Source organism: Coturnix japonica, chromosome 24 (assembly GCF_001577835.2).
Source record: "Coturnix japonica isolate 7356 chromosome 24, Coturnix japonica 2.1, whole genome shotgun sequence".
In the NCBI taxonomy this organism is placed as follows: Eukaryota; Metazoa; Chordata; class Aves; order Galliformes; family Phasianidae; genus Coturnix; species Coturnix japonica.
Window position 1 is genome coordinate 1754431 of NC_029539.1, and position 18505 is coordinate 1772935.

The window sequence follows — 18505 nt, forward strand, 5'->3', positions numbered from 1 at the left end:
AAATTACCGATTGTCTGCTCCATTCAGTGCTGGCCATTGTGATTTATATTAGTCTATCCCCTGATACTCCATCTAATAAATAACTTGGCAATCTCCAAGCCTATAAATCCCCATCCCCAGCAAAAAGCAATTAAAGCCCGTTTGCTGACGCCATTCACTGGTGCTCCAGGCCTTGGGGCTGGTGAATGCCACTCCCCAGGAGCTGATCCAACAATGCAAAGGGGTCTCCTGCAACCAAATCCCAGGCTGGCTGTGCCACACTCAGTGCCCATGAGCCCTCTATGGCCATGGCAGATGTGAGACCCCAGCCCCACAGTGGCCAGCAATGGGCATGAGTGCAAATGGATCTTGGCAGATCCCTCTTTACCCTTCCATCATCCACCAGCAACACCACCTGAATCCAGTCCTGCTGATGCTCAGCTGCTAGCAATTCCTGTGCCTTGGCAGGGGTTAAAATACAGCCAGAAAGCCCCTTTTGCTCTTGGGGGGGCTCACAAAGGCTGGGCTTCCCCATGCATGCGCTTGCAGCTCGCTCCCCAGCACAGCCCGATGGCGAGGGCGCTGCCGAGCCTCTGCCACCTGATGGGCCCTGCGAGGCTGTAAATTTCCCAGCAACTTGACACTTTAATATAGAAGTACAGTCTGTTATAGCAGAGGGAGATTGTCTGAGTCCTTCAGGGGAGACTGGCAATCCAAAAATGAAAAGTGTGCAGCAGCAACCGGTGAAAAATGTAGTTAGTGCTGGGAGTGCAGGCGGCACGCTGCCATGGCTCGTCCCCAGCTGCTGCTCTGAGCAGCCCTGTGTGCTCCGAGCTCCTCTCGCTCCTTACAGCACCCAGGGACAATGTTCTCTGTAATGCTGCTTGCACGACACGGGAAATGCAGAGCAACCAGGGCATGGAGCAGAGCAGCGCTGTGCTGTTCATCTCTGGGTGTACTCACAGTCTGATGTTTATGCATCACAATGTTGGCCCGACTCATCCATGCACCCCTGGGTAAGGCAGACTATAGACAGACACCCAAAGTGGGGCCAGGAAGTGTGCCTGCATGGCCCCTTGCAGCACATTGATCCCACAGGATGCACAGGGGTGGGTGTCCCTGAGAGCATCACTGGCATCAATACCGGACCGCGACGGCAATCGTTGCCTATGAGGTTATAAGGACTGGCAGGAGGACATCCAAGGGACCTGATTGCATTTCTATAGATCCCACCAGCTGCTGGCTGCAGCCTCAAGGGCAGACTGCCATTGCCTTTGCTTTTACCCACAAGAAGGGCAGGAGGGAGCTGGGACTGCGCAGGGACACAGCAGTCAGCAAACAGGACCTAAGAGCAAGGTAACAGGGAGCAAACACAACAATGGCCTAACAGTGACCTGCAGGGCCAGGATGATGCAGGTAAGGCCAAGCACCCACACAGCATGAGATGACCACGGAAGCAAAAAGCTCTCCTGTCCTCCCAGCACCCACACAGCTCCCAGATCAGCTGGACTAACAGCACTGCTGTGGGTACTATCATTGCAGTTAATTTACCTGCTGACAGCAAGCTATTTTTTGGCTATCTTTGATTTTCTGCAATAGCCACCAAGGGTCCTCTCCCTGTCCTACATCCCGTATGCAGCTAATATCCAACTTTATGACACTCCTGTCACTAAATATAGAACATAATAAACGATCCCAGGGCAAACCTCTTAGCAGTCAGATGAGCAGCAGAACCAGGAGCAGCGTTCAGGCGGGGACATGGAGTGCCATCTCCTAGCACACGTAATGCACTTTACTGCAGCTCACCTTGCCTTGCCTCATTAGCCCAAACATACAACACACCAGTGGTGAGATACTCAAGTGAGAAGGGGTGAGATCATAGAATCATGAAGCTGGAAAAGACCATTAAGATCATCAAGCCAACCCCATGACTACCAAGCCCTCTAAACCACCTCCCTCAATTTTTCGAGGTGCTGCACAAAATAGGGGCACAGATGCTGCCCAAATTACATTGCTCAGTGTCTGCCATTGGTACGACACACGGCTTCCCATAGAGGGCCACCCCAAGGGCTCCAGCCACCCCAAGGTCACACTGATGTGGATGCCAGCACCCAGTGTGCTCATGGGACAGTGCATGGGGAGCTACAGGGGTGAAGCAAAACAGCATCACAGGATCTCTACCCCCTGATTCACAGTCTTGTTTCCTATTCAAAAGACCAGTACTAGGAGCAGGTTGGATGCAAAGCAAATCCTGTGGTCTCATCAGAGCAGCGTGTGGCCCGCAGAGGATTGCCTCCATCCCGTGTAATATTAATCAGGGGGAAGTTAATGCATAATGTTCGCCAGGCCAAAAAAATACATTTGGGCTGTAATTTCTTGTTTGTTCGGAAAGCGGGCGAGAGAAATTGAATGTGAAAGTGATGCCACTAAATTCAATAACAATAAGCCTGTGATTTATCTCCTTCCTTTACTGCTCAAGACCCGCACTGCCCGACGTGCCGATTAATGTTTTACATTGGGTACAGGAGACGGCTGCACAGCGGTTCCTGCTGATGCCCTTGGGGGCTGTAAAACCCTGTTCCTCCCCTTGTCCCCATACTCTGCCAAACCCCAGGGCTGCCCCGATCCTCTGGGCCCAGCTTTGCAACAACCTCCTTGTAAAATGGCTGGAGATGCTGCAAGACACCCAAGTCTGATGGGGGGTGGCTGTTGCAAGGGGCATGGCCTTCCCTTGCTAATCTGTGCAGTGAGAGGCAGCTCTTCGGTAATTACTGCCTGCTTATTGACTCAAAGCGACACAGAAGCATGCAAACAGACAGGAGCTGGCTTGGCTTTTGGCCACTCTGTATCCCAGATCCTCACCAGCAATGCTCATTGCCCCAAGCTGCCTATTTTTAGCTGTGAGATCATTAATGCTGCACGCATAGAGCTGGGAGGCTGAGCCACCGATGTCCCTCCGGATCATTAGCTCCTAAACCATTCAAAAAGACCTCTCCCTACACCTGGGAGAAGGTGGGATAAGATGGGAGCCTATGGGTTCTGCACATCACTGGGCATCCATGAGTGCCCTGCCCTATTTGCTGGCACAGCTTGGGGCCTCTTGGGTGTGCTTGGTGGCTATTCTGCCCCAAAACAGCACTCCGAGAGGCAAACTGACCTGCTTTATCAATGCAAAAAGGCACAAGATACCACTGCTCATTCTGTGCACCCCATGTGCTGCTCTGGTTACAAAAGCATCTCCTGCTTCCCTTCCTCCCCCAGCCCAGCCCCTCCTTTCCCTCTTTCCAGGGACAGATCTGGCAGGAGAGCTGCCGCCCTCTTTCATTAAATGTTAATGCTTTTATTTATCCGCCAGTATTTATGGACCTCTCGTCTCTTCCCATTGATATTCACATATCTCCCTCTCATTACTACTAGACAAGGATGGACAGTTGATCTGAAGCATCGAGATGCAAGCCTGGATGGCTTCCCAGACACCCTGCAGGGACAGAGTCCTTCTGGACAGCCCATCCAGCACGCAGGGATGCAGACCCCATACACATGCACCCAATGTCCTGCTTTGTTCCCGTGGAAGGGGCACATTAAGGCTTTAACCAAAGCGCTGCTTGTTGACAGCCAGGATTACCACCTCTCATCAACCCCACTTTGATGAACCAAGATGCTCGTCGGCATTGATTTTATCAGCACTACATTAAGCACATCTGACAGCTACGGGTTGGGCATTGGGATGGTTTTTGTCACATTCCTCAGCCCAGAGAGCAGCACATCACGCTGTCACCTCACACACTCCAAAAACGCTCTATTCAGGGGGGAAATCTTCCCCCCTTTCCCTTCTCCTACCCATAAATGCTGCCTTTCCAGTGCCTTCCCCAGTAAAGCACACCTCGCACGCTGCAGGCTGGGCAATCATCGCAACCCACACACTTCAAACAAATCATCTCCACAGCAGAGATGAGATTTTCCTGCCTGGCTGATACTCCCTCAGTGACCACATCTCTTCTCCTGCCTCTCTTCCTGAAAACAACCCGAGTGCAGTCAAGGGGAGTGAAGAAAACTGACCACAAGCACCTGGAAAGGCAGCATTTATGGGTAGGAGAAGGGAAAGTGAATATCTGGGGAATCCCAGAATCATTAAGGTTGGAGAACGCCACTAAGATCATCACACATCAAATCATCCCCACCATGACACTAAGCCACGTCTCTCACAGCCCCATCCAGATGCCTTAGGAGCGTGGAAGCATCACAAAGCATGTCCCAGCTGCATCTCAAGCCCCTTCCTGCCCCTCTTATGGAGGATGTGGGCACCCACAGCATCACACACTGTCGTACCACGACACCTCTGGCCTGCAGTTGCATTCAATGGGACAAAGCAATAGGATAAACACTCCATTAAAGACCCCATCACTGATACAAAACCACAATCAGGATGTACCAGAGTGAACAAAACAACTCCAAAACCAAAGCATGGGAGTAGAGCTGCCTTCACTATGCAGCATCTCCCACCTGCATACCACGCACCCTTTTTTCTCTCCATATTTTTGCACGGAGACGGTGCAAGCAATAAAAACAAAACTCCGAGTGTTATACCTACTGTGTAACCACCTGTCAGTAAATTTATGAACAATTAGGAAGCGAAAGTGCTTCCCAGGGAGCTATTTGTGAGCACGATAAAAACGTTCTTTCTGTTTGGGAATATAATGGGAGAAACAACTTCTCCCGTCCTCCCCCCGCTCTGCCATCTTTTGCTTTTTGCAGTAATTAATCCAGCTGCTGATGCTCTTTTGTTCTGTCAGCTCCCGGTGCCTGCAGCACATCCTGCTGCTCTGACCTGCTCACTGCCAGCTGCTTTTTGGGGCTTTCCCCTCCTTTGTTTTTATAGGATCCTGAGGATGCTTTCCCACCTCCCCCTATGGCTGAAAGCCGCAGCCTCCTCCCTACACCCAGCTGCATTTCATGCTGGTGTTCTCTCCCAGCCACTCTAAGGACGTTTTGCTCTCTCTTCAGCTCAAAAGCCTCAGGTTCCCAACACGTGCCACTGCAGCAGCGATTCCCCAGCATTCAGCATCTTCCTGTAACCCTTTGGTTGCTCCCCATGCTGCTCTGCCCTTCAGCCCCCACCTACAACTGCATGGTCCAGCAGCTCACCCCTCTCCAGCCCCCACCACCCCTCTCCAGCCCCCACCTCCTGCAGCACGATGATATCATGAGACTCACTCCACATTTTGGCCACTTGCAAAGATTTCTACTTCCTTCCATGGCAGTTTCCAAAGCCCCCCTGCCATGGGATGAAAAAGCAGCATCTCCCCCTCGTCCTCTCTAGCAGTGCACGTGCCAATTGCTTTTCCCCCTGGAATTGCTCATGGTTCTTTTTTTCCCCCTCTTGTGCCATCCAGTGGGTAGTTCAATAAACAGCTCAGCAAACAGCTGAGGCCCCCTCCATCCTCACCCCCACCTGCACAAATACCCCTGGAGAAGGAAATGTGAAACATTAGTTTAACTGCTATGGACATTATGTGTTCTTGCCTTGTGCTCCTGCTGGGAAGACTTCTTTCCAGCCTAAGTGATTTTTTTTTTCTCCCCTTTTCCTCTTAAAAGCCTTTTGATTTTTCTCTATTTTCCTGCACTCCATCCCCACTGCTACGAAGCCAAACGACGGAAGAGTTTTCTGCTTAAAGTCACCATTTTGCTTTTCCCCACCAGGACAATTAACCCACTGCAGCCAGAGCCGAACCCTCCAAACAGTCATCAACAAAGCACCAAACGAGACCCCAAGGAGTGATGAAGGGGGAAGATGCTCTCGGATACAGAGTGTGGCCAAACGTTGCTGGCCCATTTGCTGGCCCACCTGATGAGGAGAGAAAAGCAAACAAGAAGCCTCATGTGCCCGTTGCTGGGACACATAGGCCTGAAAACTCAGCCAACACACATCATTTTTGGTGCATGTTTTTTGTTCCACTGCTAAAGCAGAGCCCATAGGGACCATGCCATAACGAGGGGTGTATTTGGGATGGGTAGGAAAGCAAGCAAGCAGTCAGGTACCAGCACAGCTGCCCAGAGAAGTGGTGCACAGTCACCATCCCTAATGGTGATGATTGTGGCGATGTGGCACTGAGGGACATGGTCAGTGGGCACAGTGAGGGTCCCAACCTTCCTGATTCTGATTCTAAGCATCCCAAATGCAGATCAAGCACCCAAGGACAGCAGTGAACCTGCTGCAGAGGCCACATCCTGCCCTGCTCATTCTCCAGGCTGAGCTGCAGCTGCTGTACACCACGTGCACAGCCCTCATGCCAAACTCTCCTGTGCCCTAATAATAAGCAAAACCACTGACACTCGTGTGAAGCACTTTCTGCACGTACAGCATTTTATCAGCTCTACTACGACTCAGCTGCTCCCCTTGCTTTGCTATTTGCCACACAGCCTCCCGGTAAGGTTTTAATAAGTATCACAGTCTCAGCTCCTGCCTGGATATCAAAGGTAGCACGATAAAAGCAAGTTTAAAAGCATCACTTGTGCAATCGGCGGTGGAGGGGGGGCCTGCAGCACAGCCTGTCTTAGGGGAGAACAGCTCAATGAGGCTGGCGTGGGGGGGGCTGCCCTTTCAGAGAGTCGAGAAGTCGGTTGTTAATAAGAAGAAGGAAAAAATAAAGACTCCATTTGCTTGAGAGACACTTGCTGAAGAGCTATAGCTGTTGTCAGTGCCATGTTGAGAGGCAGAGGATGCAAACAGTGACACAGGACCTGGTTCAGGGCACTGCCCATACGTGGATTCGGGGGGTACTGCTGGAAGGAGATGCACAGCCAGCACTTTGCTGCCAAGAACAAAGGCTGTGGTCCTTCAGAAGCCATCCTGCCCATGGGGAGAGGGAAACAGCAAAACACCGAGACAGGAAAATGGATTGCACCGACCAGAAACTAACAGTAACGATGCAGACAGCTGGGAGAGGCTTTAATGAAAAATCTATGGTGAGTGGGATTAAGGCAGAACAGAGGAGGGTTCTCCAAATAAATCAGAAACAGGGGACATCTGAAGAGTACAAAAGACCACTGTTGGGTAGGGATGGGCAGCGCTGGGGATCATTGCTGAGATCTCCACCAGCCGCAGAGCTCTGATCCCAAAGCAAAGCCATGCTATGCAAAGCTGCTCTGGCACAAACACAGAGCAGCATCAGCCAGGAAGTGTTCAGAAATACCTACAAATGGGGGCTTCCTCCCTGTTAGAAGACACCCCCGAGGTCTCAGCCCAAACCACACTCTGCGTTTCTCCAGACCTGATGGAAGAAAGCCCCCCCATCATGACTGCAGGATGCTCTGCTGCATCATTGGCACCACCCGACCATGCCTCACTTCTGCAGCATCGCTGTAACCTCTTGTTTAACTGTTCACTGGCCCATCGTGGCACACTGCACCTCTGGAGCAGCCTGCCTTCACATCTCCTGGCTACATTCATCATCAGTTCAATGCAGGCAAAAGTCTCCACTTCCTACTAATTGCTCTGACTGAGAAATTAAAACTCCTTTGGTGTCATTAGTGCCAGCAGAGCTGCTCTGCTATGCAGACTCCCCTCCCGTTCACCCCTACAAGCTCTGTTTAGGTTTCCTTACAATGGAGGGAGCCCCTGGCCCAACAGCATCCTCATTTCAGGCTCTTTATGATAAGAGAGGGATTAGGCAGCTCATTCTCTCTTACACCATGTGAAATCCCAGCTCTCCCTGTGCCTGCAACCCTCCCCAAGCACCAAAACACCACGCACGTGCCCATAAGCATCCGTCCTGTCGTCATAGGGAGAGGAAAAAAAGCTGCCTGGCCTCCCGCCATCCCCGCTCTTACAAAGTGCTGTTAACTGCTGTAATGAACCAATCCGAGAGACATATTAATAACAACACGAAGAGACACATTTAGTGTTGATTGTGACTCGCTGGCAGATTTATCGCCGGGTTGCTAGGAGGGAAGGTCTGGCCCTGCAGTAGCGCAATTAAAACCAAATTGAATACAGGGACAAAGAATCAATAATCTATCTGGGCAACTTTTAGTTGTGCAAAATACAAATATAAATTAATTGACCTGAACACGGATGCTAACTGGTCCTTACTGCCTGCTCCTGTGTGGAGTGCCACCAGGACAGTGTCTGCTCTGCAGAGGGAGTCCTGAACCTATATTTGACACTGGGAGAGCTCTGATAAACATAAGGTGGTGGTCCCATCCCTGGTGGGATCATCCGTGGCTGCCTGACAAGTGCTCTGGATGCGGCCATCCCTTGCTTTGCCCCTCAGAGCCTGGAGATGCATTGCAGGCTGTTCTCTCCATGCTCCTCTCTGCTGCGGCACACTCAAGCACCAGCACTTGGCACCAACATCTTTGTGGAATAAAAGGATTTTTGGCCTTGCTTTAATGAGATAAGATAATCGCACGGGGATTTTATGAGGCAAGATATTGGGTGTTAGGTGCTGGAGATTTATTACGAGCCAGAGCATGAAGAGGGGAAAAGAAGAAGAAGAGATGTAATCTTTCTTGCTCATGCTAACGTGCTCATTTCAGGCTGTGTGCTCATGCTGCACATGGAAAAGCCTGTGCTCTGTGGGCAGAGCCAGCTGCAGCCCTGCATGCTGCACAGCCTGGCCAGTCCTGGTGCCAACAACACCAAGAGCTCCACCACAACCTCAAGGAAAGAACCTCTGGGGCAGCAGAAGCAAAGGGTGGGCTCCAAAGCCATCCATCCCAAGCCTCTGCAGGGCGATGGGCGAGGTGGGGGTCATTCCATCAGGCAGAAAGAGCTCGGATATTTCACAGGTGTTGGCTGGATGGATTAGCACTATTAGCAGGCAGACAGGATAAACAGATTAAACTTTGCGGATGGATGGATAGTAGTCAAATTGCTAAAATGGGAGGAGGGAATGCTCTGATATCTTTTGCTCCCTTCTTTCCAAGCTATGCCCTCCCCTCTCTGCATCACCACCGCCCCAGGACAGCCCAGCACACTCGGAGCTGATCCCCACTACAAACTCCTATGGACATCTGGCAGCAAACAGACACACAGCAGCCCATGGAAGCAGCAAGTCGCTCATCTCCCACGCCTGGCAGGAGAGCTGACAGGCTGGGTGAGGTTTTCCCTGCTTTGATCGGTGGCCGTATCGAACCCTGCCTCTTCCAAATGAGAAGGATACATAAATATATACATATCCGTGTTGGGGGCTTCTCAGAGACATGTTGAGGCTGAGAAATTTTACAGATTTGCTCATTGCAAAATCAATACCCATCAGCTGTTTGAAATTAAAGGAAAGATTAGGTCCTGGTTTTATACACGCTTTATTGTATTCTGAGAGCTTTCTACTCAGCCAGATAAATCTTCTTTAAGAGGATTAGGAAACTTTCATTATCTTTATCTAACCTGAACTAACACTAACTCTGAAAAATTAATCTACAGACTGGACAAAAGCTGATAGCTGCTGCAAAGGAGCCAGGATTGGAGGCACCATCCACTGGAGCTGGGGAGCCCAGTGGTGACCTCCAGCAAACTGAGATCCCTCTGGAAATATCCCAGTGTGCTTTATAACTAGCTCAGCCCCAGCACTCTATGGGGTCATCTCACTGGTGGGCTTGAGCTTGGTTCCCACACACCATGCCTCCAAGTGGTCCTTAGTCTGCTTCTATAGAAAGTGTTTGCAGGTGGGAAGGTTGGGGAAGCAGTGTGCATGCGAAGGGGGGGCTAGGCAAGCTGAGAAGCCAACATCTGACCAAGGGAAAGACATCTTTGGTTCAAGAAAGGCCCCAAAACACCTCACTGCAGCCCATGCTGCTACAGGCACCCTGATCTGCCAGCACCGAGAATCTCCCAAATGAAAAGACCTGAGGATGCCAATTTTCAAACCAACATCAGCTGATAAGCCAACACGCTCTGCTATGAAGCCCCATGCCAAAAGATCACTGAAGACACCCATGCACACCATCTGCCATCTTTCCTCCAGCCCTGTGCTCTTTGAGTCTATTTCTCCACCACACCTGATGGTGCTTTGCCTTCACCCTTCCCTAAGCACCTTACAAACAACTCCCCAGTGCAGCAAACCAAACCACATGGTAGGAAAAGGGGGATGACAGCCCCAGCTTCAGTTTCCAGGTGTTCTCCTCCCCATGCCACAACCACACAACACAGCAAGGCATGGACAACATGAGTTCATCTCCTCCAAGACCACACAATGCAACAGATGTTACCCTGATCCCAAGCTCTCCAATCACCAACAGGGCCTCCAAACCCTTTGGCACTCTGGAAACTCTTCTTCAATATTCAGTTAAAAACCAGCACCATGAATGTTAGGACTCACCTTGCACGATGAGGTGGACGCGCGATGTTTTGGGGTGATTGTCTGTCTGCACAGAGCAGGTGTAGGGCCCCTCATCATACACATCCACGTTGTGGATCTTGATGCTGTACTGGGTTTTGGTGTTGGAGAGGATGACCACGCGGTTGTCTATAGACCACTTGTCATTGCCAGCATACAGGATGGTGCTGCGGTTCAACCACGCTACCCGCGTCACCCTGTCATCCACAGTACACCTGCAAAAGAAGAGCAGAAGGGTCACCAACCCAGTGCCAACACACACATAGAGCACCCCAGCTCCCAGAAGTGAATGAGAGCATCATCGCCATCCTCCCATACCCTACAGCTGGTACAGGGACTGCATGCCCCACACACACACTGCACACCAAGGCATTGCATCCCTTCCACCACCACCTGCATTCCCCATCATGGCAAGATTCCTCAGAAAATGGCACTGCCTTTTTTACTTTCCTTTTTCCCCCCCATGGCTCTGGGGAGACGCAGATGAAAATCCCATTAGGTTTGACCTCCACGCGCCGCAAAGGCTTCCCGCATCCCCCGCTCGCCCAGGATTGGAGATGAAGCTGTAAAATTTGCTGACAGTTTGGCTTGTCAGCACAGCCCTCGAGCCATCCCGGTGTGATATACACCACCACGGCGGGGGAGAGCGGCCGGCGCACACCGAGAGAGGAAGAAGAGAAAGAGCCAGAGACGTCGAGCCAGCACACGCAGGAAGGAAAGGGAACATTTGGATAAGCAGCTGTAAATCCTCCAAGTGCCTTGAAAACACAACACAGTCATTTCAATTATTTATTTCCTGCCTGGCTCCCTCCCTCCACAAGAAGCGCGAAGGCTGGGGAGCTCCGGTCCGCGGTGCTGACTTACGCTTGGCAACAAAGCGCCGGGGAAAGGGAATAAAAAGAGGAATTAAAATGTTCCCTGAGAACGTGGTTGTTTCATTCCACTTGATAGATTTGCTCGATCTATTTACTTCTGGCCTTCGCTGCTTCCGTGGTACCCACAGCCAAACCACTGTGCATTTGGGTAAATCAAGAGCTGAGTGTTCCTCGGGAGCTTTGCCTTTCCCACCTGAGGATGGCGGTCAGGGAGCTCCTTCAGTGTGAAAGCAGACCAAGAAAACAACCCCAGGCACAATCTTGTGCTGGCAGCAACTTAGGGCAAGGCACTGAAGTCAATCAGGCAGCTCTCACACATCCCTTCCCACTCGACAGTAAATTCAGACATAGGCAGGAGGGCTGCCCCATCCCCATCATGCAGAGGTGGTGTGTTTCAGGGTCCCCATTGGTCTTTGGATGTATTGCTCACTCCTGCAAACAAGTCCCTTTCCCCATGTAGGAGCTGTACATCTGCACAAGCTCGCACTGCACGCTGGATGCCTGGAAAGCCCAATGGCTCTGGGGGCACTCCTGGAGCCCAAGCATCCTTGTGCCACCACGGCCATAAAAATGCACACTGCAGGGCAGGCATCCTGGTTGTCCCATCAAAGAGGTGAGGTGGCCTTGTGCCAAGCGTAGGCATTGCCCTTTTGGGGAAAGCGAGTCCTCCCTCCATTCAAATTAACTGGGGGAGAGCTAAGCACAGCCTAGTTAAGTTCAGCCCTGGGGGATTCCAGTCTAGTGGACTATTACTGCTGTCTCACTTCATTATAATGAATAATAAAGAGATACTTACACACGGTTTCTGTAAATTATTCATTGCGTGCACTGAAAAATCAGGGCAGTAATATGTAAAACAGACAACTTGCATGTCTGCGCTCATATAAATATCCAGACTAAAGCCCTCCGAGGTACTCCCGGGTCCCCTCATTAGGGGTGAAGTACAAGGAGCAGGGTTTGAAGTGACAGGAAGATGCGCTTGTGCCGTCTCTGGGAATGTTCAAACACCACTCACTGGCTCCGGCTCACATGAACTGGGGTTGTTTGGGGTGGGCACAAGAGCCCTGGCAGCCCAGGCTGCTCGTTTTGCATCTCCTGCCCACATCCGGGGCTTAAAGCCAAACCTCCACCAGTCCCATAACACAGACAGATGTGCTCCTGTGGGCTGGAACGAGGACAGCATCCCCCCTTCCTTACCCACAGCATTATATGGAAAGGATCTCCATCAAAAAGACTCAAAGACTGGGAAGCTGATGTGCTTCTGTAATGCACAGAGCTGACCCACAGAGCCTCCCTGCTTCGGGTGACAGCAAACACCAGCACACACCCCAACACACACAGTGCCCTGCCAGCTTCTTCATCAGGCTCAGAAAGCGATATCCATTAGCTGCTAAGCCGCCAGCACTCCCTCATCTCTGAGCTGCCTTTGCTACCTATTTCCAATTGACCAGGATTATGATAATGTCTCCAGTAAGCAAACAGGTAAAGAGACTTCTTCAAAGTGTTTAGATAAAGCAGACAAGCTCTGACAAAGCTGGATAATAAAGCGGGCCAGGAGGTTTTCCCTTGAAGGGATCTAATTAAGAACAAAGACAAACCCACATTAACAGTCTCCTGGAGGCACCATATCCATCTCCAGGAGAATCGCTCCGTTACGAGTCCAGAAGGGACAAAAGAAAATAAAGCATGTGTCAGGCAGGAGGGAAATAACCCCTTCCTGTCTCCATGGTTCACCTGGAGACAGCGAGGCAGGGGAAACAGCTTTGGATGGAAATACAAACACCAGTCCCAACCCACAGCCTCATCCCGGCTCCCTTCTGCAGCACTTCTTTGTGCACCACAATCGACTCTATCGGATCCACATCCACCCTGCAGCATCTCCCCAGCCCCATACTCATCCCTTTGCTCTGCTGAGGGATGGGAGCCGCTGTACCAACGCCAACACCCCATGAGAGTCGAGGGCGATGAACCCAAGCGTGGCAGAGTGGGAAGATGCATGAGGGAGGGACCTGGGGGCACCGACGCTCTGCTTCTTCCCCTCTAATTGCACCCATTCCTCATCCGTAAATGCTAATTTTGAAGTTTTCCGAGGAATTATTTCACTTAGTGTCAACAATACAAATAACTCCTCCGACATGGCCTTTGTATTTGGCAGCACTGTGTGACCAGCCCCCCCTCCTCCCACCCTTATTAGCAGGGACCCCCGCGTTGCTCCCATGGCAGGTGCCTGCCCAGCCTCATTAATGACACCGACAGCACTTTCCCTATGCATGGGACGTGAAATAACACCTGCTGCCTTCATTCCCAGCCTTCCCCTGTGCACATCTCAGCCCTTCCCTGCAGTGGCAGCAAGACCAAGCCTGGAGTTGCACATCTGCAAGCTGGGGCTCCCCCATGGTGAGGGAAATAACCCACCAGGTGCAGTACCAGTCTTTCCAAGGGATAAAGGACACGTGCAGAGTTAGGGGAGTAAAGCAAGGCTTCCAAACAGAGATCCGTGGGTGCAAAATAACCCAAAGGATGGATATCCCCATAACACTGGGGCAGCACAGTCTTTTTGCAGCTGCAAAGCAGGGCTATGGGAGAGCAGGAGCCTCGGGGGAGATGTGCATCGACCCGCAACCCTCTCACCTTCTCATGCAAACAAACAAATCCATTCTTTTAAATACTTCTACAGCCCTTCAACCCCAAACCATTTTTCACTCCTGTAGGCTCCGCATCTCTTCCAAATGACAAATGGAGATGCCAAAATTGGTCGCAAACGTATCGTCTGACCCAGTTTTCTGAAGCTAAAATATTTGACCCAGATCAGGAGCGAGAGAGAAGCAGCTTGGAGCCACGATAGAGCAGAGGAACCTGTCCTGAGGACATGGCCACAGCCACTGGCTGAGTGTGCCCCATCTTCCCACCAGGGTACAGGTGGCTTTGGCACCTACTGCAGGGACACAGGATGCCCATACTGTCACAATAGCCCAAATGCAGGTGGGTCAATGAGGATGCTGAAGGGGCACAGCCCCCACTGGACCACTGCATCCCCTCAATAGTGACAGTGTGGTCATTCAGCTTGGGAGATTTCCAGCCTGTCCAAGGGGCAGAGCATGCACCCAGTACAAGAAGCTATCATTAATTATGTTTCCAGGGGATTCCTGCTGGGATTTCTCCCTCTCTTCCAGTACCTGCTCCAGTGATGGAGCTACCAGGCTCTGAACGTGGCACTGAATGCCTTTAACTCGGGGCGGCTGGAGCAAAGGCAGAGGAGATTTATTTGTAATCATCAGAAATAAACACGGCTCCTCAGAAGTAAACACAAAAGAACAGAACCTGGCGGAGCTCCCGCTTCGTTAAATATGCAAATTAGAAACAGGCCAGCAAAACACGCGGCTCCTCTAATCCTCTCCCAACAACGTAAAGCATCGCATTAGCTGTGGGTACCACGGCATCTGCAGTGTGTGCTGGTGGGGCTCAGACAGCAGCTCCCCAGGGCAGGACTGAGCATCAGCATCAGCTCCAAGGTTTATTCTCATCTTCATCCCATTCTGATGGCATCTTTCTTCCCATCTGGGCCATCAGTGTCCTGTCCTACTGGGGCTGTGTGGCTCTACCTCTCCTGATCAGACCCAAGCTCCTGTTTTAGGGCCACCCCAACCCTTCCCGATGCAGGAATCTCCAACACACATCCCCTCTTCTGCCAAGGACACAGCAACAGCTATTCCCACAGCAATACCTACTGCACAACTGGGCTTCCCCAGGCAACCTCAGCATGGTTCCAACACACCACAAACCACCAGGAATCCCCCCATTTTCCTCCCAGACCACCCCCCCCCAGCCAGAAGGCTTCTCCCCTCTGCTTCCCCTACAGCACTGTTCCCTCTGCCTGTGCCCCAGCACCAGAATAGAAGTCAGTCCCCATGAAAAACCAAAGCCCAAATTGATACATTAGAGGTTGCTAAATATAAAATATCCATCTGCAAAGATAATAAGCCTGTGAGGACCGGGGCTGTCTTGTTACTCCATTTCAGAGAGTTTAATGGTGTTTTGGTCCATGACTGCAGCTCCCAGACATTAGAATAATAACAAGATGATGAAGAAGGCGGGCGCTGGCTTTGCAAGGCATCACAACTCCAGACTTAACCCTCGCCATGCAGCCCTGAGGGGTGAAGCTGCACTGAGCAGCATTGATGCACTGCAGCATCTGCACAGCCCTCAGTCTCAGAGCAGCCCCTGTGACCACCACCACTCCCAGATCCTTTGGCCCAAACTCATTGCCAGCCCTGATCCTACACGGACTCACTATGTTCTCATTCTGACCCCACACCTCTGCTCCCAGGAGACCAGAGTCATCCACCAGCAGCTGATCAGAAGCTCAACCACGCACATCTGTGTGCAGACATCTTCACCCCCTACAAAAAAGTGGACGGGGTGTTGCAATGAGATTTTTGCCTCCTGCAGTCACTGAGCTACTTGCTGAGACTCTCTCTGCCTCGACTCGATTCTTCTTTGCAAGAGATATGAAAACAACAAGCACCCATCCCTCTCTTCTGCACATCCACCTGTTTCTGCTGTTATCTCTGCCAACCTGTGCCTATAGATTACATTTCTCCATATGTCTGTACACAGCTATGGGAAACCACCCATTGCCTCAGGCACCGTGCTCCCAATGCAAGACAACACAAGCATCATTACTGAGCAAATATGCCCCCTGACACCATCCTAAGGGTACAGAGGAGATGTTATCCTCGCGCCCATTGCAGCAGAGAAGATCAGAAAGCATCAGCCTTAGCCTCCGGTGGCCAACAGCCATTATTAGCTTAATAGAAATCTTCATAAGAAAATATGAGGCTGCAGCAAAAGAAATAGAGCGGGAGGCCCTTTTGATAGAGCAAATCAATGGGGATGTTTATAGAGCAGATGGCACTTAAATGCTAACATCGGAATAAGTCAGTGTGTGCAGCCACACCTGATCTTCCAAAAGGAGATGAAAATGAAGGCACAGAGCTGGGCATTCAGTCTGGGGAAAACATGTCTGGAAACAGTCTGGCTGGGCTGAGCTGAGCACCCAGCTCCTCTCCAAACAGCCTTCCAAGAATGCCCACCAGAGCATTGCTGCTCCCCTTGATAACATCACCTGCAGCATCCCAGCAGCATACAGGGGTGGGGATGGTTTCTCACCTTATTCTCTCACCCAGCACTGATGCTCTGTGACACAGAAGGGAAGCAAAAACACCAGGAGAAACCACTGACAGCCCCAAAGGATGCAGCCCCACTACCCCTGTGCTCACAGCACACAGGCTTTTTGCTGAGACAGGCACCTCAATCAGCACCTGTGTAAGAATTCAATCAGTGCTAATCTAACACAATGCAGCACCTGCTCCCCGGATGATTTCTAGTGTTCTTCAATCAAAAGGAGGAGAAGAAAAGCAGAGTTTATTGCTCACGGTGTTAGCAGACCTGAACAGCCAAGAACCTGCAGCCCTCTTCTTGTGTGGTGTGGGTTTAGGGATGGGTTGGTTTTTTACACTATTTCTTTTTTCTCCCCTTTCTACTTTTTTTCTACCACCTTCACAGGCAGAAATAACTGTCTCACTGTCACAGTTGGCCATGCAGCTAAGTAGTGGTAATTAACGTGTGGCAATGCTGGGCTCTGACTGCTATGACTCAGCCGTCCTGATGGGGATGGTGACAGTCTCCACCGCAGCCACTTTCAACCTGGGACAATGCAGGCACAGCTCCGGTGACTCTGGCAGTGTCCCGTGGATACAGAAGAAGAAAGAATGTTGATTAAACCTGATTAAAGCACAGGTCAGGGATAGAATGATCTTCTGTACAGCCTGAGCAAACTGATCTTATAGCTCTCCATAGATGGCAAAGAGGGAAAACTGGACCAGGACAGCACAAGTGCTGCCTTGTAGCAGATGCTACTGATGCATGGCCTGCCTCTGTGCACTGCCAACAGAAGAGGCTGAGGCTGACACCTGATAAAAACACTGTGCAACCATCAGTGCAAAGCAAAAGCCTATACTGGTGGGACACACAACCACCAACTGAGCTGAGGGATCCACAATGGACCTGGAGAATCCATGGGATCCATCAGTGTGGAGGTAACAGTGAGGAGGTTTTACAGAGGGGCCCCATGGGTGTCCCCAGGGGGAGCATTGGCACGCAGGTCACTTTGGATGCACATCTGGCCAGATGTGCTCTGTGTGTCTTTCAGTCTGTCCATCCACACCACTACCCCCATCACAGACCCCCTCCCCAGCCCTTTTCCCTACCCACCATTAATTACCAGGAAAAATATATTTGTCATGAGACACCCGCTCCTATCTCTGCAGCTCTTAAGGGTAATGGAGAGGTTTCAGTCTTTGGAGGATAAGTCTCAGGCTCTTGGCTGCCTGCCCGGGAGGATTATTTTACATCAGGTTGAGTTCTGTAGTAATTATCTTCAAAACAGCTGGACTGCTGGATAAACTCGCTGTATCTTAATACACAATACAAGAGCAAATACGGAGAATTAAACTGCAATTTCAGACGGGCCTGACAAATAGGTGGAAAAACCACTTGGCGGTGCTTTGGAGGCTGAGGCTCAGGACTCCTCAAAGGTTGGGCGTGGGGAGGCATTTGTTGGTTTAAAATCAATTCAGATTTCCCCAGACATGGAGCTGGGGGGAGGGGGAGGGAAGAAGAGATTCCAGATGAAGACGTTTCACCCCAAAGCTCCCAATGGGCGGAAAAAGCAAAGCACCATTTTCCTGACCCTCACGGTTGGAATATCAGACAGTATTTGATCATTGCCTGGCTGGGAAGCTCAGTGTTGTGCACAGCCTGGAGGCTTCGATAAGAGCTCCAACTCCCTGAGCATGGAGCTGCACCCACCCACCTCCAGTGCTCCAAGCACCGCTGGGCCTTGGGATAATGAAGAAAAAAAAACAGCATCTCAAAGTGATGCAAGCACGAGGCTTTGGGTGAAGAAGCTCCATGGGTACAACTAATAGTGCCTAAAAGAAGGGAAGCAGTGCTGGTAGAGGTTGAGGCCATATTTCACAGTGAACGCCGTGCAGAGCTGCTGCCAAATGAGAGATGTGCAAATTACCCGGGTAAGCAATCAGCCCAGGAATATAATTGCCAATTTGCAGAAATTTCACCAACAATTAGGCAAAATAAAATAACCCACCAGAGGAAATTCTCTGCCCGCCGCTCCCGCGCCTCCTCTGACCTGTCTGCTCTACGCTCACTACTTCATCATGGGCTCGGAAAGCAGGGCTGGCAGCTCCAAGCACCAGGCAACGAGCAGCCAAAGCACATCTCACCTGTATAGAG

General features: G+C 51.1%; 1 protein-coding gene across 1 annotated transcript in view; it reads right to left on the minus strand.

The window, feature by feature from the left end:
- Nucleotides 1-18505, minus strand: part of OPCML (opioid binding protein/cell adhesion molecule like) — a gene marked incomplete at its 5' end in the record, with an annotated part of 80492 nt that overhangs the window by 4506 nt on the left and 57481 nt on the right. Inside the window, one exon of the mRNA XM_015883790.2 lies at nucleotides 10299-10531. Within this exon, the coding sequence (XP_015739276.1) occupies nucleotides 10299-10531 (233 nt within the window). The remainder of the gene's footprint in view (nucleotides 1-10298; nucleotides 10532-18505) is intronic.